General features: G+C 44.7%; 1 protein-coding gene across 3 annotated transcripts in view; it reads left to right on the forward strand.

The window, feature by feature from the left end:
* LOC135913374 (chitinase-3-like protein 2) overlaps window positions 1–26617 on the forward strand; it is a 303766-nt gene that overhangs the window by 112822 nt on the left and 164327 nt on the right. For all 3 annotated transcript variants that reach the window (XM_065445972.2, XM_070532609.1, XM_070532610.1), the window contains exons 5-6: window positions 11846–11919; window positions 16827–16953. In XM_065445972.2, coding sequence (XP_065302044.1) covers window positions 11846–11919; window positions 16827–16953 — 201 coding nt within the window. The remainder of the gene's footprint in view (window positions 1–11845; window positions 11920–16826; window positions 16954–26617) is intronic.

The following is a 26617-nucleotide window of genomic DNA, read 5'->3' on the forward strand; positions in this document are numbered from 1 at the left end:
GCGGTGTTGCACGTCACGCTTACGCATTTCGTAACTAAGGTGTCTGCCGTGGCAATTTGGGGCTCGAGGTCGTGGATACGTTCCCTGCAGCTGCCGCATTCCAAAGGAGCGCAATGCAAAAACGCTAGTGCATTGTGCATTGTATGCACGTAAAAATTTCCAGGAAGTAAAAATTAATACGGAGTCCCCAACTACGACATGCCTCATAATCGGAGCGTTGGTTTCGCCCGTAAGACATCATAATGATATTTTTTTTAAAATCCTAGTGGCTCATCGTATACCATACGGTTAGTGCGATCACCTTTTGTGCCGTAGCGGTTAAGCGTGCCTCGATTTTGGTTGCAGCTAATGGTGCGGCGCACCGAAAAATATATTTCGCCTCTTTGGGATTTGCGGAGAACGGCCAACCGATAAGTCGCAGCTTCCGCGCGGTCACTGTTCACGGATACACAGCGCAAATAAACAGAGGTGTGGTGACGACGTCGGCAAAGAACACAGCCGCCGACGGGCTCGCCTTATCGCCTATCACCGCCAAAACTACCGCAGTAAGCATCTTTATCTAGTGCGGCACGTTTCTGTTGAAGGCGTAGCGTACAATTTTAATTGGCGACCTTTTGCTTGCGAGAATGTTTACCAGCCTAACCAAGTGATACGTGCGTACTGGAAACAGCAACGCGAACAGAGGCGGACGACGGACGACGAAATAAATAGGAGCACACACGAGCGCAAGTTCAGCTAAGTTTATTTTTGAAGACAGGGGTATTAAAGACGCTGGTCAACTTGACAAAGGTAAAGAACCGTGCATGCGTGGCAGAAACAGCCACGAGCGACAAGAAAGAAAATATGAAAAAGCCATGTCATCTAGAATAAACTTACGTGAAAAACGAGAAATATTGGACAAATCTTTCGAAAAAGCGAAATATTTGTCCGATGAGTGATACTACCCAACGAGAAATACTCTTGAGGACTGCAAGTCTTTCCCACCAAAGGCAACACATAACTTGGTTATGCATTTGTTTCGTTTGTGATAAATAAATATTGCTTCTGGAACTCCTCTGGTGTTGAGGTATAGAGCAGAAAGAACGGTTGTTTCATCACAAAGACCAGAACACAAGAGGACTTATGGAAGAATTATTTATTGATCACGAAGAAAAATTCATAAGCTAGATTTCTGTGACCCTTAGTGGGAAAGAGTTGCTGCAGTATTTCACGTTAATATCACTTACAGGACAAACCTTTCATGTGTTTTTTTTGTTTCTGACGCACTTGTTTGTTCTACAGGACATGTCTTTTGGTCCTTTTTTGTTCTGCCGGGCTGTTTCTGCTGCGCATCCATGGATTTTTCTTTTTGAAGTTGGCCAATGTGTTTAAAATCTTTGTCTTCACGAATAAACTTCTAGTTGAGTCAGCATTCATGCGTGGTGCTACCTTAGTTCATCCTTCTCGTCTGTTTGGGTGTTTGTCAAATATATATGTACACCGAATTGTCGAAGTGTCCATAGAATTGATACATGAAATATTTGCGCTGTTTCTTTCAGGAAGAACGCTATAGGGTCTTATCTTCTGTTTTAACTGATGTACATTTTTCTAGTTCAACTTCAAGGAGTCCCCTGAGGAAGCCAATAAGAGTGATGGTAACTTAATTTGTGTGAGATTTATGAATTTCATCCATTCAAGGCATGACATGTCACAAGCATGTAGGTATGCAAGTATTCGTACGTTTTAAACATACTAAGCTCTAGTTTTTGGTTCTCATGACGCTGCTTTCTACTGTGCTGCATTCTCCAGGCGCAGGAACCTTCTTTTATGCCGTCAGTGCATGGGCTCTTTTTGTAAATATTGGAGAAAAAATTGTCTTGAGCTTAAATATGCATGTATATCACTTGTAAGTTCTTTTAAACAAGGGTGCTTTATCTCCCTCCGTCTTTGTTACTGCTTTGTGCCAATATTTTGCAACTTTTATGTATTTTCTGCAATAAAATTCTGGTTGCATTTTAATAACATTTTACCTGCCCAATTGAGGTCATTGGTTTTTCGCATACGCATTCATTTGCGTTTTTCACTGTCTCACCAATCTGGCTGTCCAGTCATTGAAACCTTTTCCCATCCTTTATGACGATTTCTGGGGTACTTGATATTGCAAGTGCAGGTGACCATCTATTTGGCTCTTTTGAATTGTGTTAGCCGTGTTTTACTACCAATTTTCTGTGCTATATAATTGTTTTCTCTTATCGTTCAAGGTATTAGCCTTGCCTTATCTCTTTATTGACTGAGGTACCACTTAGTTGCTGGGAAGAGTGAAAAAGGCCTCAAAGTGCTCTAATTTGCTTTGTGCAAGTCCACAAAAATTAACTGAAAATGAGCTCACTAAATTGAGGAAATACCACCAACAATCTCTTCTTACCTCAATTTAAAATATACAAATGGTGTACTGTTCTTGCAAGCCTGGCTCGTCAGAAACATGATTCAGGTGTTCACCATGCCAGAAAGCTTTCTAAATGATGTCTCATCAAATAATAGCTAAGTTGAGTGATGTTATTTTATAAAATAATTGGACAACCTGAAAATATATACATCTCGAGGATAAAAAGCTCAGACAAGTCTACTTTGGTACTTCATTAAATTTTAATCGCGGTGAAAGACGTGTGCTAAAGCTTGTATATATTTACGTGAAGTCATTTGTTTCAAGTCTGTTATTTTGCCTTCTCACAATCAGCCGTAACTGTTCCTGTGATGGGTTAGTGTGCGAAACATTTTATTGTAACGTATTCAGATGTCTTGTTTGTGTTCACACGCAAGCAGCTTCAAGTGTTCATGTGTTCAAAGTTGGTTGTTAAAAGGCTTAAGCCCTGCCTTTTGAGTGTCTTTGCCTTCTAGTCATAAACTGAAGTCGCAAGGGAAGACCGCAATGATCGTTTTGTTTGAATTCATATGCATATGTTTTTTCAGATGCATTTACACTGTTAAGAGTGCTGCAGGTACTAGCCTGTGTCTCCAGGTTCGATGTAGTGGTGCCTTATGTACTGTAATAATGTTTCATAGGCACGCATCTTTACTGTAAATAAATGTACTTCAAATTGAACAGTCTCTCCTTTGCTTTTGTTTGTGAAAGTTACGAGCAAGCACCGGGGCATGCAAGTGTGAATAGCAAAGCAATTTCAATATATGAATAAAAATCCACTAGCCCAACGAAATGTCAACGATATTTCAATGGCCACTTTTGAAATCTCAATGCCATCTCAACTGGGCCACAACGTACTTTTCAGTGCTGTGACAACAATAACTCAACAACAGGTCAACAGAACTACCACAACGTCGGTTCAATGCATTATAAATGGTAACTCAACAACCATTCAACAAAATAAACACAACGAGCCGTCTAAGCGCAACGGAAGTTCAATGGTAACTTAACAATTATACAACATTGAGGCACCCAATGGTGTTCCAATTAAATTTCAGTAACCAATATTCAAGACCGCTCAACAATCCGCCCAACAATTCTCCAACAAAATTTCCACAATTCCTCAATAAAAAACTCAACATTGACCAATAAGAATTCAATGCCTTCTTAATATTTTTTTTGTACGGGTAATGCTCTTGCAGAACATTCTGCAACAGAAGGCTATGATAATGATTGGGACAGGGTGCATATGCTAGCCACTGAAAGTAATCTAACCTCGAGTTTGCATCTCGAGTCATCACTAATACGAACTACTGATACTACGCTGAACCGCAATGACGGTCCTTCCTTCCGTTTACGCCCGCCTGTTTGCGCCATCTATTCACATGTACGTACCCCATTTCGTTTACTTTCATTGTGAACAAGGGCCCCGTATGAGAGCCGAAACGTCTTGGTTTCTTTTCTTTTAAAGTTTTTGGTCGGCGCCCGTTTTACCCTTGACTATATATACTTCGCGTCGATGTATCTAAAGACTGGCTACTGGCAAATATAAGTCTACGAGAGGGATCGCGAAAAGTAGGCCTTCTTCACGCCGGACGGCCTCTATGAGTTTAAGATTATGGCGTACAAGTTATGCTCAGCACCTGCAACGTTCTAACGCATGATGGATATGGCGTTAACAGGTTCGAAGTTGCAGATCAGTCTTGTCTTCTGGATGAAGTCGTCGTCATCGCCAAGAATTTTGACTAGAACTTTAGGTGGATTAAAACCGTCTTGAGACGATCATCATCATCATCATTATAGTCTTTTACCCCCTCTGCAGGACGAAGGCCTCCCCCTGCGATCTCGAATGACACTGTCCTGCGCCAGCCGATTCTAACTAGCACTCTGCTAATTTCTTAATTTCGTCGCACCACCTAGTCTTCTGCCGTCCTCTACTGCGCTTCCCTTCTCTTGGTACCCACTGTGTCACCCTAATGGTCCAACGGTCTTATAATCTGCGCAGTACATGACTAGCCTGGCGTCATTTTTCTCTCCTAATGCCACTTGGAATAATGTCTATACCCGTTTGTTAACTGATCCAAACCGCTCTCTTTCCGTTGCTAAAGGTTATGCCCAGCATTGCTTCGTTCCATCGTTTGCCGCGCGGTCCTGAACTTGTTCTCAAGCTCCTTTGTCAGCCTTCATTGTCAGTTCTTTGTCTCTGGCCCTTACGTCATCACCGGTAAAATGCATTGATTGTATACCTTCCTTTTCAATGATAACGGTAAGCTTCCAATCAGGAGCTCACGATGTCTGCCGTATGCGATCGAACCCATTTTGATTCTTCTGTGAACTTCCTTCTCATGGTTAGGATTCCCTGTGATTAGTTCACCTTGGTAAACGGACTCCTTCACAGACTTTAGAAGGTGACTTGCGATCCTGAACTCTTGATTTCTTGCCAGGATATTCATCATTATATTTGTCTTCTGCATATTAATCTTCAACCCCTTTCTTGCACTCTCTCAGTTAAGGTCCTCAATCATTTGTTGTAAATCGTCTGCAGTATTGCTTAATAGACCAATGTCATCGGCAATCCAAAGGTTGCTGAGGTATTCGCCGTCGATCCTTACTCCCAAACCTTCCTAGGTTAATAGCTTGAATACATCTTCCAAGCACGCAGTGAATAGCATTGGAGAGATTGTGTATCCTTGCCTGACACCTTACTTTATAGGTATCTTCCTACTTTTTGTGTAGAATTAAAGTGGCTGTAGAATCTCTAGATATTTTCCAGAGTATTTGCGTGAGCAGTTTCTACTCCTTGATTACGCAATGCCTCTATGTCTGCTGGCATCTCTACTGAATCAAATGCTTTTTCGTATTCTATGAAAGCCATATAGAGAGGCTTATTGTACTCTGCGGATTTCTCGATAGCCTGATTAATGACATGGATGTGATTAATTGTACAGTATCCCTTCCTGAAGCCTGCCTGTTCCCTTGATTGGTAAATTTTTTGGTAAATGTTTCATATAATATTGGGAGTAAGGTAATGGGCCTATAATTTTCAGTTCTTTAACGTCTCCCTTTTTGTGGATTTGTAGAATGTTTGCACTCTTCCAGTTTTCTGGGACGCTTGCAGTCGATAGACACTTCGTATAGAGAGCCGCTAGTTTTTGTAGCATTATGTCTCAATCTTTGATTAAATCGACTGTTATTCCATCTTCTCATGCCGCTTTTCCCAGTTTCATGCCTTGCAAGGCCCTTCTGATCTCACCTTTAATTATAGGAGGAGTCTCTGTATCCTGTTCTTTATTGTTTAAAATGGAGTACTCCTGAGTCCTCTGGGTACTCTACAGATCAGTATAAAATTCGTCCGCTGCTGTTATTATAGCTTCGAGATTGCTGATGATATTACCCCGCTTATATTTCAGTTCACAAATCTTGGTTTGTCCTATGCCAAGTTTTCTTCTCACTGATTTCAGGCTGCGTCCATTTTGTACGGCTGCTTCAGTCTTTCTCACGTTATAATTTCGATTATCACGTATTTTCGCCTTGTCGCTCAGTTTTGACAGTTCTGTGAATTCTATATTATCTCTTGAGTTGGACATTCTCATTCTTTGTCGTTTCCTTAATAGGTCCTTTGTTACTTGGGAGAGCTCACCTACTGGCTGCCTTAGTGCCTTGCCTCCCACTTCAATTGCTGCTTCTGAAGCCACCCTCGTTACAGTTCATTAATTACTTTTATGTCATCATCATCATCTCTGTTCTAAGGCTGCATATTTGTTTGGAAGTACGAGGCTAAATTTGTCTGCATTTAGCCTTGGTAAACGGACTCCTTCACTGACTTTAGAAGGTAACTTGCGATCCTGAACCCGTGTTCTCTTGCCAGGATATTCACCTGGCAAGAGAATATGTTGACCTGTCTCTTTACCAACTTTACTCTTTCTCTGTTCAAATTGAGGCGAATGCTAGCGCTCACTAACCCATGGTCACTGCTCTTTACCCTACCTATCACTTGTACAGCCTGAAATATGCTGAGATTGGCAGAAATAATGAAATCAATTAGGGCTTTTTAGGTCCACTTTATGTTGCTACAATTCCTGAAAAAGGTGTTGAATAATCTGAGCTTATTTCTTTCTGCGAATTTTGCCAGCATCTCTCCTCTATCGTTTATAGAATCGACGCCGTAGTTGCCAGTTTCCTATTCACCCGCCTGCTTTTTCCCCACTTTAGTATTGAAGTCACCCATTACTACTGCATACCGAGTTTGCACTTTTTCTCATTGCTAATTCAACATCTTCATAAAACTGATCAACTTCCGCATCGTCGTGACTGGATGTTGGAGCGTAGGCTTGTACTACCTTTAATCTAAACCTCTTAATATGTTTGATTACAACGACTGCTACCCTCTCGATAATGCTGTAGAATTCATCAATGTTGCCCCTATGCTTCTTATCTGGGAGACCTGTATATCAGAGGAGATGGCCGTTGTTTAGCAATGTATGTCTCACCAGTTCTCTTAATCTCACTAAGGCCGATAATATCCAAAACAAGGACTCATAATTCCTCATAGAGTCCTGCTAAGCTAGTCTCACTCGACAGGGTTCGGTGGTTCAGTTTCAGGGTCAGTTTCAATTCAGGGTCAGTTTCAATTGGCGGCCTGTCCGGACCGAGAGATTCTTAGCACCCTCTGCTGTGTTACTGGTCTGACTGACGCCTTGGTCAGGTGCTCCGCAGCTGCTGAGGGCCGTTGTTTGATTGTAGACATCATCAGGGAGGTTGTGGCAGAATACTACACCAGGGAGGCCCATCCCTGTTCTGGTAAGGGAGTTTCCTTGTTCAAGCTTAGTGGGCCTTCCTAATTTGGTTTTACCTCGGTTAGTATTGCCCCAGTCGCTATCAGCATCCTTCCCTGGTGTCAGGCGTCACTAAAAGACTGCAGATGTAGTGCACTGCAGCACAATATTTTTTTCTTGGTCATGTAACTTCCACTGTCCCTCAAGGTATTATTTCGGTCCCTTATTATTTCGCATTTATATATACGATTTATATCGCATTTCTTTCCCTATTAGGTTATTCACTGATTGCGTGGTTTACCGTAACATTTCTTTTGTCGACGGCCACCTAGCTTTATAACAAGTACAAAAAGTTGTTTCGCCTCAAAGTCGGAGCAGTGATTGCGTTAGCGCGTTGCTAGAGAAGCTGCACACAGTAAGGTCAGCATTATCAGCTGTAGAACTGCTGTAAACACTCGATTACTATCTAAATTAACAAACATTCTGTAATCCGCGTACAGGCAAAAATACGACTCACCCCAGATTCACCCCAAAGCCAGAAAATTGCCGTTTCACTTGCAAAGGACCTGTGTTCCTAGGCCATGCCATCAGCAAGTGTGGAGTGCGTCCCTACCCACAGAAGATAGCTACCATCGCTATGTTGTCGCGGCCCATCGAAAGACAGCAGTTCACAGATTCCTTGGCCTAGGTAAATAACATGGGCGCTTTCAAAGAAACTTTTTAAGAAATGCGTCACCATTTGCTTATAGCACGAAAGCCGGCATCGATTTTAAATTCAAAACACGACAGGAAGACGCATTTCAGGAGCTGCAACGATGTCTGCAGTCTCCACACATGCTTTCACCTTTTAAGGAAGCCGCCGCGACGGAAATCAGCTCGTAGGCCTCGGTGCCCAGCTTGTTCAAAAGAAGGATGGAGTTGTAAGCTTAATAGCTTACACTTGCTGTTCATTGACGAATGCGGAAGCCAACAATTCTACAACGGAGAAAAAGGGCCTTGGGATTTTTTGTGCTACTGCGAAATTCCGGCCTTATACGCATGTGAGGCACTTCAAAGTGGCAAGCGACCACCACGCCTTGTATTGGCTGGCAAACTTGAGGGGTCCTTCCAGTCGCCTAGAAAGATGGAGTGTCAGACTCCAGGAATTCGACATCACCATTGTCTGTAAGTCCGCAGATACGCATTCTGGTGCCGACTGCCTGTCGGGCGCCCCTACAGATCCGCCACCGCAAGGCGAACTGGATAACGACGCCTTTCTAGAAACAATAGGCGCAGACAACTCTGCCGAGTAGCAGCGAGTGGACTCAGAGCGTAGAAGCCTTGCTGAGTACTTTGAAGGCAAGACTGCCTTTGTCCCGAGGGCATTTAGGTGCAGATTGCCGTAGTTCTCCTCGCAAAACAACGTCAGGTGGAGAAGAACTTTTCCCCAGCAGGCCTAAATTACCTCCTCGTCGTGGCCGCAGAATTTCGTTGAGAAGCCTTGTGCACCCTGCATGACGATCAGACAGCCGGGCACCTCGAGTTTTCTCGCACAGTCGCAATAATATATGGGAAGTATTATTGATCGCCCCTGACCGCCGACGTCGCCAGTTACGCCAAGACATGCCGTGACCGTCAATGACGCAGGACATCGCCGAAAAGACAAGCGGGATTACTATAGCCGTTCAAACCTCCTTTGCGAGCGTTTCAGCGGATCGAGTCGAATTTGTCGGTACCCTTTCCAACGTCAGCATCCAGAAATAAGTGGACTATCGAGGCTACAGAATACCTCACTTCTCTGAAACGCGAGCTCTACCGAAAAGAAATAGAGCCGAGGTGACGAAAGTTTGCGTCCAAAACATACTGCCGCAGCATGGTGTCCCATAGGTCGCGATCACTAACAGAGGAACAGATCTTACTGCAGAGCTCACCCAATCCACCCTGCCATACAAGCGGACAAGCCGCACTGTCGTGCCTATCGGCCCGCAGACGAATGGTCTTACGGAGCGCCTGAAGAAGACCATTGCCGACATGCTCGCACTGTACGTCGACGTCGAGCGTGAAACGTGGGATGCCGTCCTTCCCTACGCGACCTTCGCTCATAACAAGGCAGTGCAAGAAACAACGCAAACCACATCGTTCAAGCTGGCTTACGGAAGGAACTGACGAAGACTCTCGACGCCATGCTGCAACACGTCACGGGTGAACAGAATCTTGACGTGGCGCCTATCTCCAGCCTGTCGAAGAAGCCCGAAAGCTCGTACGCATTCCCATCAACAACCTGCAGAGGACCACCAGCCGGCACTACAATCTTCGATGACGCTACGTGGAATACTAGCCTGGTGAACGTGTCTGAGCGCGGATTCTGATACGCCGACGAGGACTTATCCAGAAGCTGTTACTCCGCTAGTTCGAACCTGGCAAGATAATCCGACCTATTGGCGCTCTGGACTATGAGTTCCTACCAGGCAGCATTTCGCTAGCACAGCGGCGCCGTACACAACCTAAGTCGCGCACGTGGTGCGTCTTAAGCATTTATATGCTTGCTGACGAATGCAGAGACTTTGTTTCTTTGTTGTCGTTATTTCTTTATTATTCGTGGCTTTCTTTGCGCTTTCGTGTGTTTGGAGTATTGGACAATTCTTTTTAAGAGAAGGGATTGACACGTGTGTTTTTGTCAGAAATGTTAAACGATATCGCTCAGTGCCAGACGCAACCCGCATGATTTGGAACTTACAGGAATGCTATCGTTTATTCTATATGTTGTAAATGTCCTCGCGGAACCTTACGCTATCCGATTGCATGCACGACACGAATTGTGTAGCAGTTACTGGAAACCGCGTGGGCACCAGTGATAACACTAGAACCTTAGACGAGTGATATATAAAAGCCGACACGCTTGACCCGCTGCTTAGATTTCGACGATCACCGACTGCGTTCGCCGCTATTGATGTGCTTTGAGTATAGTCCTTTTTTGGAAGCTCAGGTTCGCCCAATAAGAACTTGGTTCCTCATTCATAGTTTTGCTGCTGTGTTCTTCACTGTCACTACTACGTGACATTATTTCAATCAGAAAGGAGTCCTTGAACAAACATAGTTGCCGTTACATAATAACTGCAAACTTTATTGAGCATTGAAATGTGTTCATACGAAAGAACACAGCGTGCACGATCTTGTAGAAACGCACCACAGCGCAGCACTAGGATGATAAAAGCACTGCAAACTTTGGCGATGAAAGCGACCCGTAAGTTTTTCATCGTGTGCCAGGACGTGGACCCACGTATTTTTGTAAATGAATTGTTGCTATTCAGTCATCCCAGCGACGCAAGTGACGCCACGCGGTCCTCCTTCGAAGCAGTCACACGATGATAATAATTTACGACGCAGTTCGGCAATTTGGTCTCGTGGTAGTCATGAACGCGCCAGAGGAAAAAAAGCGCATAGTAATTGCATGTGCAGCGCGCCGCAGTTCCCAAACCGTGCGGAGCTCTGCGGAAGGAAGAAATAAATTTTAAAGCAGGTACCGAGTTAGAAAGAACCAACTGTAAACGCAAGTACAAAAACTTCAAACCCGTTCAGGCACAAGTTCTTTGTCCCTAGTCAAAGAGCTACGCTATATTAGAGTTCATTTGCTCCACCGTACGCTGCTCGAGGCTTTAAACGAGCGTCATCGCCCTTGCATGTTATGAGTTCTGTAAACTGTTGTATTTTACATCAGTCTTTTTTTAAGTGTATGTTTCGATACCCACTAAAGCTTGCTCCTTACTGCACCATAATAATTTGTCGAAAACAGAGCGCTTGAAAAACAACTAACATCTGTTACCAGTAGGGGCTTGCGTTTACTGTTTACGAAAACACAAATATATGACTTCATGCCAGTGAGCATTTCCAAGGCTAGTAACAACATACTGACCTTTACGGAGCCTGTATGTTCCCGTACTGCGACGTTCACGCAGTGCGTCGGGCCCGTGATTGCACTCGTCAGCGGGCAGAGCAATTCGACGCTGAATTCTGTTTTTATGATGGACTTGATGCCGCAGCATATGATATGACAGGCGTTGAATGTAGCTTCGGCTTCATTTGCACACTTTTGCGTCTTTTTAGCGTAAGCATGGTCTGCAGCGAAACCAGAGGGCTTGACGCGCTTTGCTACTCCAGATACACAAGCTTGCGAGATCGCCTTATCATCGTCTCGACAGTTACTGGCAGTTGTCTACTTCTGTACTCTTGTGTCCTGCCTGCATGCCTCACTTTTTTTTCCCATAATGAAACCATTTTGACCTACCGTGCGCCGCCTACAGTCGCTGAAATGACCGAATCCGGTCCAACTAATGTTGCAAGCTTGTCAAAGCGCTGGTTTGCACGAGCGAAGTTCTTGAAGGTCTTTTATTATGCGTCTTCGGGCATGAGTCAGTGATCCATTCATTGGCTCCAGCATCGGGCTTATGTGCTATAGGGAGAATGGGGTCCGAAAGCGAACACTGGCACTCCAATATCTTTGTATTCATTGCATAACGAATTTCAAGAGCTGCAAGAGCGAAGCTTTTGGTGTCGGTGTTGATCTGTGCAGTCAGTTACTTTTCTCCAAAGTGCAAGAAGAGATCAGAAAGCATCGCGTTGTTTTATGAGTGGATCTCTTTTAGCACACCAAAGTACTCGCTGAAACAGCAGTTGCTATGTTTTGACGCAGGTGCTGCTCTCCGTGGCTGCGCACGGTCCCGGAGCACTGTCACACGTGGTCGCCTACAGGTGGACCAGACTCAAGTAAGTTGTTGGGAGCTCGGTTTAGCGGTGGCAAGCAATACATGTTTTGACAAGTTGAGAATGGAGAGTCGACTGGCTTTATTCAAGAGTAAACGCAGGTTTGCTGAGTGTCAGTGGTGGTGCCCCTGTCGGACAGCCACTTCGTTTCGAGCAGGGAGCAATGACCCCCATGGCGGGTACAACGAAGTGACGGACGGTCCCTGCAAGGGCTACCCCCACTCCCCTCCAATAGAATTCCGGAGCCTCAGGTGTGAATGGCGGAAGGAATGAAGAGTTATTTTTCAAGAGAGGCTGGTTTGACGCGGTCACAACACACTCTCTTCTTTGCCGCTAACGTCAATCTTGAAGGTTTTCTCTGAACTTGAAACCACACGAAAAGGGCCTTCATAGGGAGGAGTAGACGGTGCCTTGATAGAGTCGCGTGCAGAAAGACGTGCGTGATTATGTCCATTGTCCGGAAACTAAACAGGCTGCCCGCGGCTTTACGTAGGGCTGAAGGTCGACGCTGGTCGAGACAGCAAGGTAGCCTAAGTGCTGCGCGGCCGCTGGCGGAATGCCTTCCTAGGTGTTGAAAAACTTGCATGGAACGCGGATAATGGACCTATAGAGCATCTCGGCTGAGCTGACTCTAAGGCCATCCTTGATTGTTATTAGCAGCCCCAGTAGTACTAGGAGTAGCCTTTCAATACAGCGCTGTGTGTCGAGCTTGGCCGTCAGTGACGCCTTCAGTTGTCGGTGTAGACGGTCGACAACGCTGTGGGTGGTAAGCCGTGCTGTGAAGGTGCGTGCGGAGCAGTCACGCAAGGGCAGAAAAAGTGAGGTTTGGAATTGCCGGCCTCGGTCAGTAATTATGCGCGTAGGGCAACCGTACCACGACACCAACGTAGCAACAAATGTTTCCGCCACTGCGTCGGCCCTGATGTCTTCTGGAGGCGGCGCCTCAAATCACCTTGAGTACCGGCCCACACACGTGAGCAGGTATCTGAAACATTGGCAGTGCAGAGGCCCCACGAAGCCTAAATGTACGTGATCAAAATGGCTGCACCACTGAACGCGTGTGCCGGGTCACTTTCACGGCTTGACAGGCTTGCCAGCTTCTTGTCGAGCTTCAAACATCCTTGTTGATCCCTGGCCAGCCAAAGCGGTCTGAGATAACGATATGGGTCGCTCTGACGCCGGGATGGCTTAGCTCGTGCAGTAAATCGAACATTGGCCGCAAAAATTTATGGAGCACTAATGGGCAATGTGTCCCACATGACAAATGTTTCGTGAAGAAGCGGCATCTCCGCAAGCTGGAGCGACGAGCCTTTTTCTCTCAATTGGCACAGCTCGGGGTCGTTTGGCTGGGCGAAGGCTAAAGTTTGGAAGTCCGCAAGGCCAGCAAGAACAGTGCTGATCCGCGACAGTGCATCAGCTGCGAGATTTTCGGTCGCCGATATATGGCGGATGTCTGTAGAAAATTCGGATATAAAGGAAAGTAGCCGTAGCTCACGTTCTGAGTGCGATGAACTGTTGTTCTTGACAACGGTTCTTGAAAACGGAAAGCGGCTTGTGGTCGGTCAGAATGCGAAAGCTGCAGCCTTCAAGAAAGAAACGAAATGCTTGACAGCGCAATAGAAGGCCAACATTTCCCTCCCCAAGGTGCTGCAGCTAGCTCCTGTACGTTTGAGCCGCATTAAGGACAAGCCCAGCGGCCTCCAGTTCGTGTCATTGTACTGATGCAGTACTTCAACCACCACCGTTGTTGAGGCATCTACCATAAGGCAAGTTGGCGCGTCGGGCAACGGATGAATCAGCAACATTGCAGTCGCCAATCATGTTTTCACTTCGACGAAGCGGCGTTCATGCTCCGAGGACCAGTGGAAGGTAGGCGTTTTTCTGGAGTAGCCGCGCAGCAGGTGGCTAAGCGGCTGAAGAACATGCGCACAGGATGATATGAAGCGCATGTGAAAGTTAATGAGCCCCAGAAACTCGCACAACTTTCGAAAGGAGACTGGAGAACGGATGTCCTGAGTTGCCCGAATTCATGATTCCAATGGCTTGGTGCCTTGAGGTGAAACGCGATGGCCAAAACTGTCCAGGGCTTCAACTTCGAAAAAGCGTTTCTGGGGCTCTAGCACGAGACCGTGTTCATCCAGTCGCTCAAATAGAAGGCGAAGATGCTCTTTGTGCTCGTCGTCTGCGCGGCTTGCACGGAGGATGTCGACAAAGTAGAGGTAGACGACAATGAACGGGCGTCCACGCGTAACTGCGTGTATGAACCTTTGAAGTTTATGCGCCGCATTTTTCAAACCGTAAAGCATACGGAGAAACATAAATAGGCCAAATGGAGTAGTGGTTGCTGCCATCTGAAGGTCGCTAGAGTCGACAGGAATTTGATGGTACGCGCTCACCAATTCGATCTGGTAGTATATTTTGACGAGCGCCGCAGTCATGCATATGGGGAATATGATATTGATCCAGTGTAGTGACGGTATGCAAAGTTCGGTAATCACCCCAACGCCGCCAGTCGCCGCTGTCCTGCTTTGGTAGCAGATGGAGAGGAAGGACGAATAACGGCGAGCTAAAGTTTGTTTTCGAACTCACGGTGGGCGACTTGCAGCCTCCGGCCAGCGAGCCTCCGTGGCCGCGCGGTGACAGGTTAGCCGGGGGTGGTGATATGGTGTGTCAACTTGTGCTTCTCGGGCAGCGCATCGTTTCGGGGCTTCGTGAGTGGCAGGTATCAGCAAGTATCTTCTCGTATGTTGAGACCGACCGAAACGAACAGATGCCAAGAGGTAAGATTGGACTTGAGACCAAGCACATCGAGAGATGTGGCGATATCCCTTAGGTGCCGATGGCGAACACTTACATCTAGGTTGAAATGGCTGAAGAAGTGTGCTCCCATTAAGGCAAAACAGACGTCGGCGATCACAACGATCCGTCTGTATACGCGCCAGACTTCGATGCCTGGCGTTATTGACCAGAGCTCATTGGACGCGATGGCGGTGTTGTTCACTGAGTGGAGCGCGGGTGCGGACATGCGGCGTTGGGAATCTGCGGCAGTGGCGAGAGAGATAGACGGCTCGGCTTCGATGTTGACGAGGAGGGGGGGGGGGGCGTGTTGATGCGGTCGACTACAAAAAATAGGCGGCTTGCACGATTGCCGATGTCACATGGCGCCGTTAGCGACTGCCTGGTGTGTTTGACGGCGAGGTTCATCGACTTGCTCGTTCGCGAAAGCGACGTTTTACCCGCACAATTGCCATGGCGAGTCCCAAGCTACGCTGCGAGACTGCGAAGGCGAATGGTTGCGCCGAAGTTGGTCGCCATGTTGCCACCAGTCGTTAGCTTCTCCACTGCACTGGTAAGGCGGCCGATTGGTTCCTCCAGGCGCGAGAGTCTCTCAAAGCGGCGATAGGTGGCTATGTAGCAGACGAGCAGTCACATATGCGGTCAGCGAGCGTAGCTAGCGGATCGAGACTCGTCTCGTCGGAACCCGCGAACACCATGCGTGCGGACTGTGGGAGGCGCCGCAAGTACAGCTCGCGCAAGATTGGAAGCTAGCTCTCGTTTTTGGAGTGGCCACCCAGCAACTGACGCAACCGGTGCAGTATTTGTGATGGTCGTTGGTCAGCGAGTTTATCAGAGAGGAGCCGTTGGAGCCTACTTTGTAGCGATGACTCCAGGCGCCTCAAAATCGTGCATTTCAGCTCGTCCTATGCCGTAGCCGAAGGCGTACCCGCTAGAAAGTTGGCTCTGGCATCGGCGATGTCGCAGGATAGCGCGTCGACCACGTGCAGGTACCTCGCTGTCTGTGAAGTCATGCGCTGGTGTTGAAAATGCGCCTCTATTTGCAGAAACCAAACTCCAGAATTCTTAGGCCAAAACCTGGGAAACTGAAGCTCTGCGGCGAAGACAGGAGACGTAATCACGGCGTCGCTTCTGTCAGGAGTAGGACTAGAGTCATCCATGGCTAGTGTAAAAAAAAAAACCATAAAGGTCCTTGGTCGTTATTGGTTGGGAGCTTGGTTTAGCGGAGGAAAGTAATACACCTATCGACAGGTTGAGAACAGAGAATCGACTGGTTTATTCAAGAGTAAAAGCAGGTTTGCCCAGGGGCAGTGGTGAGGCCCCTGTCGGGCAGCCACTTCGATTTGAGCAGGGGGCAATGACCCCCACGGCGGGGACAACGAAGTGACGGACGGTCACTGCCAAGTCATTTAGAGAAAGAAACAGGGCACCAATTAGGTTTAGAGCAGTGGCAGTTTATTCTTATTCCTCATATACAACTTGTCATAATATAGAAGAAAAAACATCATAATGCAAGAAACAGTATACCTGTTTCTGCGTATCTTTCTCTCCTTTTTTATTTATCATCTTTTAAATAGGAGCAAGCTAATCGATGCTGGACTCTTTCAGAGATGCTTTAGTGAAAGAAGTAACCACAACGTCTAAGACGCACGGAAAAAGTGACCTCGCATGTGAGAAACTATGCGTATATTTTTCCTAGGCTGAATTATATGACAAACTGTATAAGTAAACAAAATCACCGTGTGAAAAACAAGCATACCATCTTTTGCTGCATTTTTTTTTGTTTTACCGCGTATGAGTTGATGTACTGTGAAAGCAGCAAGCATATGAGGTGAAAATAACAGAGAGCATTTTATTTGAAAATGTTTGAAAACCGCTCTATACTGAAGAAACATTCTAGAAGTCAAAAATAGGAGTTTTTATACAATTTAGAAATAGTGTATGCAATAAAAATACGTCCGTGATGACATGGTGTGACATCACTTTACTGGCACATTACCTTCTCGCTTTCGTTTTATGCCACCAGGTGATGTCAAATTTGGTGAGCGTTTGTTAGTATAATTTGTTTTGTGAGTCTACGTATTTCCCTGAATAGCCGTCTCTGTAATCAACAGGTTCATTCGGTCTGCGGTGCGCATGGTGCAGCGGTATCACCTGAGTGGCATTGACTTTGAGTGGGAGTTCCCGGAGTGGTTGAGCGGGCACATTGGCGACCGGTACCTGTTCAGGCTTCTCTTACAGGTGTGTATATCATGCGTTAACTGTCGTGTTTTAAAAGCTCAGTACCAGCTACCGAAGCAAAATGATGAAGGATGCCGATTTGGGGTGGACTGGGGCGCATGGCATGTTTTAACGTATTATTGCGATAACAATTATATGGACACCCAAAGAACATTTATGCCGTCGTCCTCGCCGCCGACGGTGCCTCCGCCTTGATGTTCGGTATAAACTCCAAGGGCGATAACGCCGTCACCGTGTGCCCTATGCTGGTCTGAAAGCGGGCGGAAGTGAGAAAACTATCGCGGCTCAATTGTCGCGCTCGCAAGGGGGGAAAGCGGGGAGGAAAGGGGGGGGGGGAACCGTGACGTCTTCCGTCGCGCGCATGCCACCGGCAGAGGGGCGAGAGGGTGGGGGTCGTTGTACTTCGGCAGTAACTAGCCGCATGCGGTCGCGCGGGCTTTATCTTCAAAGCGATCCGCTTTGGGGACATAGCATAGAGAAAGGGGGCACTATTCGGGACATTCTGCCATTTTCTTCGATGCGTGCCGTAGATGCGACGCGAGTAAAATGGCGCCGATGGCCCAATTTTGCTTTCGTAACGTGACGCCAACATGACGTTTTGCCTAAGGAACTGAAATGAAGGCACTCGGTAAAGCAAAACATTTTTCTTCCGCAGTAAAAATAAAGGAGCTAGCTCAAAGCCCATGATTATTCCGTAGAAAACGCTTCTCGCTACCGTCGTCTGCTGCGTACAAGCCGTCGTTTGCTTCATTAGCTAGGACGCGTGTCCCCGGAAAATGGAATGAGTGGTCGTATGTTGGCGCCAACGCTGTTGTTTCCTTCCTTGAGACAACACACGTGACCTACCTGTGGTGATGCGCGCATGTTATGGGCCACGTTATCGCTATCTCCTGAAACGTAAGTGACAGCCCGATGGCATAGGATAGGATAACGTTTATCGCTTTATTTTGCAGAGTTTTTCTTGCGGTTTCAGATGGTGTCTTCCATCTCCTTCCAGGGTTGGTTCCCTTAGTCCAGGGCTCCACTGAGGGTACCTGCCCGGCGGGCACGCCTTAATAGTCCCTGTTGGACTTTCAGGAGGTCGCTGGAGAGCATCCTCTCCCATTGTTCCGCACTAGGGTCTTTAATTTTGGTTAGCTCGTCTACCTTCTGAGAGGCCTATGTGATGTGGTATAATGTTGGTTTGTCCCCGCACCATGCACAGACATTTCCATAGTGCGCTGGGTAAATCTTGCTTAGTATGTCGAGGTTAGGATATGTTCCTGTTTGAAGTTGTCGCCATGCGACCGCTTCTTCCTGTTTAGTTGTTTTTGTGGGGGTGGGTATTGTCTTCGTAGCCCTCTGTAGTAGTTTAATGTTTCTGAATATCCCTGAACAACTGACCCGAATTCGCTGTAGACGTCGGTTTCGCTAGGTGCTCGGTTATTTGCGTGTCCTCGAGCTATCCTATCCGCCGTCTTGTTTCCTTCGATGTCAGTGTGCCCGGGAATCCACACTATCGTGTTTAATTATGTTGTGAGTGAATCTTTTACTGAGGATTCTTAGTGCTTTGTGGTTAATTCTGCCGTTTAGGTAATTTCGGCAGGCTTCTCGTGAGTCTGTTAGTATTGTTAGCTATCTGCCAGTGCAGTAGCCCTCCTCGGCCGCTTGAGCAACGGCCACTTTCTCGGCTTCTGTCACTGTACATTCCGGAATCGTTCCACTTGTGATTTCTTCGTAGTCCGAGTTGATTACTGTTGCAACTTTGCTGTGATGGTTTTTTTCCCTGTTTGTCGCAGCGTCTACGTATACTGTGTTCTCTCTTGTGGCCAGGGTCTTTTGTATGCATTCGGTCCTTGCCTCTCGGCGTACTTTTTGTAGGCTTGTATCTATGTTTTTGGTATCGGCGCCACTCTGAGGGTTCCTCGGTACTCGTCCGGTATTGTTACCTGGCTCTGAATTTCCCTCAGTTTGCTTTCTCCTCCATATTTTTCCAGGAGGCGTCTGCCTGTAGCCGATTGCTGTAGTCTTCTGATTTGCGTTATGAATTTTATTTATTTATTTATTTCACAATACCGCAGGCCAGATTGACCCAAGCTAGAGGGGCATGGAAACGCAAATCATAACAGCACGCAAATGCAAAAAAGAAAAAGATTACATTGCATGTGTCATACAAGAGAATCAAAAATTAAAAGATGACAGAGCAGAAACTAAAACAGTTGAACATTGAAATTGTTTACTTTCTACTGAAGAAACAAAGTTTGAAGGGCCTGTTCCACGTCAGGAAAGCGAAAAATTGATTCAGGAAGCCCGTTCCAATCAGCTATTGTTTGAGGAAAAACAATGTGAATAAATGAGTTTGTTTTAGCAAATATAGGCTGTAATTAGTGCTCGCTATAATGTCAGGTCCTTCGAGTAGTGGAGTACCTGGGGAATGAAGGGGGAGCAATGCTAAGCATTCTTGCCAAAATTTTATGAAGGAAAGAAATGCGGTTCAGTTTTCTACGTGTACTAAGCAACGGGATATTATTGTCCTTCATAAGTTGTGTTGGGGAGTCTGACCTTCTGTATTTATGAAAAACGAAACGTACTGCCTTTCTCTGAACGAGCTCTAATTGATAGATGGCATTCTTACTGTGGGGGTCCCAAATTACGGACGAGTATTCAAGTTTGGACCTGATGAAAGTTTTAAAAGGCAATAGCTTAATATGGCTAGGAGTATGTATTAATTTTCGTCTCAAGAAACAGAGCTTCGAGAATGCAGTTGAACAGATCTCAGAAATATGAGTGCCCCAGGTTAATCGGTTGTCAAGAGTTATTCCTAGGTATTTATATTGTGAAACCTCGCTGATGTGACTGTTGTGGAGGCAATATTGGTAACAGCTAATATTTCTTTTTCGCGTAACTCGGAGAAACACACTTTTATCAATGTTTAAATCCGTATTCCATTCTTCACACCAGTGACATATGTTAAGCAAAGATTCTTGGAGCAATTCATGGTCTTCTATTGATGTTATTTCTTTATATACGACGCAGTCATCTGGGAACAATTTTACTGACACTGACCGCGGAATTACGTTTACTAAATCATTTATATGTAATAAAAACAGCAAAGGTCCTAACACACTACCTTGCGGAACACCGGAAGTAACAGCAAGCGATTCAGAAAGGGTGCCATTCACATCAACAGACTGCGTTCTAACACTTAAGTATGCTCTGACCCATTCTACAAGATCAATCAACTGCAATTTACAAAGAAGCCTTGAATGCGGTACCTTGTCAAAAGCTTTCGCCATATCCAGAAAAAGAACACTGATCTGTCTCGAGTTATCCAGTACGCTGAGAAAGTCATGAACCGTCGTAATTAGTTGAGTAGTGGTTGACATGCCCTTCCTGAAACCATGCTGAAAAGGTGATAGGATGTGGTTTTCCTTTAAAAAGTCCTTTATAAAGTGGGCCATGATGTGCTCTAGGATTTTGCAGGATGTAGAAATAATTGATACCGGTCGGTAGTTAGACACGAGTAACTTATCCCCTTTTTTATAGATCGGTACAACACGAGCCTTCCTCTAATCCTTAGGCAACTCACTCGTTTGCAGAGATAAAGTGAAAATTTTAGCAAGATGCTCCGAGATCTGGTCGGCATAACGCTTTGAAAAAGCATTTGGAATGCCGTCAAGACCATGTCCTTTCCGAATATTTATTTTACAAATTTACGAATTACAAATTTACGAATTACGAAGCATCGACAAAACCCCTTCTCTGGTAATGACAGGAACCTCGCTAGGATCGATGGATCGTTTCGGTGCATCAAAAAGCATATCTGAAAGGCCCCCCAAAACAGTTTGAAAGTATCCATTGAAGAGCTGAGCTATTACCTTCCCCTCGGTAACGAGGCTCCCATCATCACTTTTAATTACTTTTATGACCTCTTTTTGATGGCCAAGGTAATTCCAAAACTTGCAGGGATCTATTTTTATGAATGAAGGAAGAGTAACCTTAAAATAATGGGATCTTGAAGTGCATAGTTTCTGTGCTAATTCATGTTTTAAATTCGGCAAATACTGAGCAGATGTAGAATGATGTCGCCTAAGACGTTGAAGTCTCCGCTTCAAATGAATAATACCACGACTGACCCAAGGGTTCGACGCTTATTTCTCACTCTCCGTTGAGGTACAAAATTTGTGGCAGAAAATAATATGCCTTCCTTGAGGCGTTCCCATAAGCTGTGTACATCACCATCATTAGCACGCAGCAGTACATCAATAATAGAAGCGTCGTCAACGCGGTCAAAATCATGGACGTAGGCAACAGACAAATTTGGAGTACTGTCAACGCAATTAGTACGACAAGAAAAAGAAAGCAAATGGTGATCAGAAATACCACGCTCAACTCTGAGTTCACCATTAGAGAACAATTCACTGACAAAGAACAAATCTAACACAGCATTTTTACGGGTACAGTCACGCACAATTTGGTTAAGGTTTAAAGCTAACATGGTGTCCAGAATTACATCACCAGAGGCACAGCTCCCGTAAGCTAAACTCCTCTAGTACAAGCGTGGTAGGTTTAAATAAGCAGTCATAATCAGATTTCTTTCACGCTTGGTTAACAATAATAATAATAATAATAATAATAATAATAATAATAATAATAATAATAATAATAATAATAATAATAATAGGCTTTATTTCCATCAAAACGATGGAGGGGCCGTGGGTAAAAGCTGCTGAACAGCTTGACTAGAGCCCAGGGTACCCTCTACAAGGCAGTACAGGAGCATACATGAAACATACAGGAATCTAACAAAAGACAAACGCGAAATTGTTTCGATTTAATATATCACAAGGAAATCAAATATTAGATTTGTTCAAAAACATAACATATCACGTGGTGCAGTTCGCGAACTGTAGTGTGACTTAAATCAATTCCACATTTATTCAGATCATTAAGTAGTTTAGGCAAAATATACGATAGTGTACCCATAGAATAGTTAGCACGGGGAGTGACCACCTTCCAGTATTGAGATTGACGGATATTATAGGATGTAGGCTTTATTTATAGCTTGGCTAGGTTGTGAAAGAAATTTCGATTTTCTTTTAATTCGCACTTAAAGGCAACAATTAGTCTGTAGCTAAACAATTTCCAGGCAGGCATTATATCTGCTTTAATGAACAGAGTATGTGTATGAGAATTGTAGGGGACATCAAAAAGAAGCCTAATTATCTTTTTTTTGTAGGACGTACACCTTTCTTAAGTTAGTTACTGTGGTAGATTCCCATACTAAAAAGCAGTAAGAGAGGTGTGAGTAAAAAAGAGAATTATATATTAGCTTTTTTACGTTGATAGGTAATATCGACCTACATCTGGATAAAATACCAACGACACTTGACAGTTTAGTGCAGAGAGAATCTACATGAATATCCCATAGCATATTTTGCGAAAACGTTACCCCAAGAATTTTAATACTACTTACTATTTCTATTTTTCTGGTGCCATAGATAAGATCTACGTTCATATTTACCTGCTTTGATATCGGTCTAAATAGCACAGCCTTAGTTTTGTTGGTGTTAAACTCTAACTGATTTGCTATAGACCAGTCCAGAAGTTTTACGAGGGCGGAGTTGTAGCGGAAAAATTATGCTGGCATCGTCGGCGTACAATATATATTTGGCTTCAGCGCATGTATTTACCAGATCATTTATATAGATATTAAAAAGAAAAGGTCCAAGAATGCTGCCTTGAGGCACTCCTCTTGCAATCGGTTTTTGGTCGGAGCAGTGCTCACACATTTGAACATACTGCCGCTGATAGCCAAGGTAAGATTTTATAAGATTCCAGCAATGGCCACGTACTCCATAGAATTCAAGTTTTTTGAGTAAAATGGAATGAACAATGCAGTCAAATGCTTTCGTGAAGTCAATGTACAGGCCCAGTACAACCATCTTACTTGAAAACTGTGATAAAATAAGCTCTTTTTGTTCTATCAAGGCTAGTTCCGTAGACCTATGCTTTCTAAATCCAAATTGAGCTGGGGTTGAAAGGTCATATTTCTAAAAAAAAGATTGAAAGGCGCTCATGAATAATCTTTTCTAAACCCTTTGAAAATATGGGCAACATTGAGATAGGGCGATAATTCTTGATATAATTTCGATCACCTTTCGTGAACAATACCGCAACCTTAGCCACCTGCATTCTTTGTGGGAAAACGGCACTTGAAAAACAAAGGTTAAATATATGGGTAAGAATCGGTGCTATAAGATCCATAATATGTTTAAGAGGTCGAATTTGCATACCTTCAACGTCACAACTAGAGCTGTTTTGAAGAGACATAAAAACAGACCGAACTTGTTTTGCGCTAACGGCCTCAAGAAAGAAAGTAGATTGGTTACTAGGGGGCATGAATCTTGAAAATTCAGACACTGGAAAATAATCACCACACTGCACAAAATGGTTATTAAATAAATTTGCCAAGGCGCGACTGGATATCTCGACTTCACCGATATTAAGTTTATCTGTTTTGGGGGACGGGTTACGCGATTTAAAACAGTGTTCAACTTTTTCCACAAAAGATCAGGCTTACGAGAGCAGGCATCAAGTTCCGCATGAAAATAGTTTTGTCTGTTTAGCTTTATTTCTTTATTTAGCTGATTTCGCTACATCTTAAACTCCTTAGGTTTTGGGGGATTTTTTAGTTTTTATAAACTGATGGTACATAGTATTCTTCTCATTGATCTTTTTAATGAGCTCTGGCGGGATCCAAGGCTTGCGTATTTTCCTACCAAGTTTCAGTTGCTTAAGCAAAAAATGCCGTTTATATATTTCAGCGATGTGATCATGTTATGTTCAGCGAACATGTTATACGCCTTGTCAGCGTAACTAATCGCAAGAAGATATCCGAAATCAGAATTTAACACGTCATTCCTGAAGGCATCTAGGCGAGTAGGATTTATTATTTGAACATTTATAAATTGTTTTTTACTATGATGATTGTGTCTATCTAATATTATGAAGGTAGGAAGGTGGTCACTCAAGTCGCAGGTCATTACACCCGCAATGTTATTTTCACTGAACGAGTTAGTTATAATTAGGTTTAACAAAGTTTCGCTATGTTCTGTGATCCTAGTAGGCAAACTGATTTGGTTTGAGCACCCGTTTGAAGTAATGAGCATATTCATAGTGGTTTTGGCTGCTGAATCTCCTAACAAATCAATATTAAGGTCGCCAGCAGATAGAACAAAGTAACCAGCCTCAGAAATAAACGATAAGAACTCTTCGTAGAACGCAAAAAAGTGTTCAACATTTCTATCGGGCAGGCGATAACATACAGAGAAAACAGAATTGTTCACTTTCGCAGTCAAAACCTCGTAATCACAGCAAGAAACACAGAAACGAGAAAGCAGTTCACATTGTATCCCGTCCTTTAGTAGCATCATTACGCCGCCGCCACGACGATTTGGGCGATTTAAGGAGAATGACTGATAAGGTATAAACCCGAAGTGACAATGATCATTTTTACACCACGTTTCAGTGAGCATTATCACATCAAACTGAAATGAAAAACTCGAAATAAAATGCTCGATAGAATCTTCTTTGTTACAAAGAGAACGCACATTTATGTGAAGGCATTTCAAAGCGCTTATTTCATAGCCCGAGACAACAGCATTCACTTCATGCGGCAAGAGAAAGTTGTGACGTGTTGATTCACACATAACATATTAAAACAAGCAATATGATCAAGATTGACTGTTCAGATAGATCATGTCGGAAGGTCACGTTCACTGCGCACAATGACAGAAGAATCACCGTCTGCCTTACGCAGATAAATCTTGTCATTTCGGAACCAGACATATTTGTCGCCCTTTTTATTTGCCAACTCTTTTGCTGTTAGAAACAGTTGCCGACATCGGGTTGTCATATTCTCTAGTATAAAAGTACTGCTCTCATTGTATCTAAGTTTCCGCCTATTTTCCAAACATTTATCCCTGGTGGCTTGTCGGGCATATCGAACGATTATTCCTGGGACCTTGCCTGCTTTCACCGAAAGGCGATGAATAGCATCAACATCCCGTTCGCTCAGTTCTGGGACTTCTAACAAACCTGCCACGCTGTTCACTTTCATCAACAAGTCTTCATTCGGAGTAACCTGAATTCCATGAAATTCCAAGTTTAACCAACGGTTTCTCCATTCAAGTTCATTGATTTCAGTGACCAGCTTTTCAGTCTCCGTCTCGCTACATCGGGCCTTTTGCTCAAGCTTCTCTACCCTTGCTTTCACATTTTTTGTGTCGCTTTCTTGTACAGCAAGACGTTTCAGCAGTTCATCATACTTGTCAGACATTACTTCAATACTTTTTTCGATGTTAGAAACCATGTCCTTTAGAGGCACCAGCCCATCGAGCTTTTCATTCATGCTCATCAGTAGGGATTGAAATCCAGCCAACTCTTCCGGAGTTACTCTATCACTCTTGATTTTCTTCCTTCTGGTTAGCTGCTTTACAACTGGGACATGTCCATTCTAGCTTTGATGACGCGCTTCGGTTTTTAAATTGTTTTTCTGTGAGATTAGCACAGTTTCCAATATGGTAAGATTGGGTACATTCCACACAAGACATAAACGCCTCTTTGGGGTCAACAGCCTCATTACAGGAAAGGCAAGTATTGTTTTCCGACATTGGGACTTCAAGAAGGAGCAACAACCAATTGCAGAAGCAAGCAACAACCAAAATACGCAGATTTTGCAAGTTGGCAGCTGGGCAGCGACAGCAAATTTACAGCTACAAAGGCGTAAAAGGAACGCTACCAACCTGCGAAAAGCAGTGTTGCGTTTAGAAAAGCGTCCACATGCTGCCACTGCTGCCGAGTGCCGTGTGGTTCACGAGTCCAGCTTTTATCCTTGCAGCCGGTAGCCTGCAGCGCCGCTCTTGTTGTAGTTTGTCGCTGGTTTCCGCAAACACGTGCCCACTGCTACGATGATTGAAGCCCAAGTAGACGCCCACGTCAGGCCAGGCAACAGGATTGCGGGAGAAACGGAGCTGCGAAAAGCACTGTTGCGTTTAGAAAAGCGTCCACATGCTGCCACTGCTGCCGACACAAGTGGTCATATGAGCTTTCAAGGAATGTTAATGGAGAATTAGGAGCGCGATATACCGCGCATAATAAGAAGGTCAAGTCCTAACATGACACATTTAAAAACAGGCTTTCGTGCTCTGGAATTTGGTCAAGAACAGTGACCTGAACAAACGACTTCACGATAACTGTGACACCCCCACCCCTTGAGCCACGATCCTTTCTAAAACATGATAGCCAGGGGGAATAATTTCATAATTACTTATTTGATCATGTAGGCATGTTTCTGAAAGAACAAGAATGTGTGGGTAATGGGAAAGGAGTAGTAGTTCAAGAGCGTTAGTTTTATTCTTGCTACTTCTGGCATTTAGATACAATATCCGTAGTTCTTGTGCTTGGTCCTGCAACCGCTATCTTTCAGAAGTATCACCTCTGCTGATAGGTGCTGGCGCCCGTGTGCTCGATACATCATCCCACACGTTGTAGGTGCTATCGATTCGCAGTTTGCCGTGAATAAGGAAAACTTTCTTGCCACCATTGCTTTCATTTTTTGCACTATGCCATAGTAATTTACGCTTTTTGACTGTTTCAGCAGAATAGTCGTTTTGGATCGACA

The sequence above is a fragment of the Dermacentor albipictus genome, chromosome 1 (genome assembly GCF_038994185.2).
Source record: "Dermacentor albipictus isolate Rhodes 1998 colony chromosome 1, USDA_Dalb.pri_finalv2, whole genome shotgun sequence".
Taxonomy (NCBI): domain Eukaryota; kingdom Metazoa; phylum Arthropoda; class Arachnida; order Ixodida; family Ixodidae; genus Dermacentor; species Dermacentor albipictus.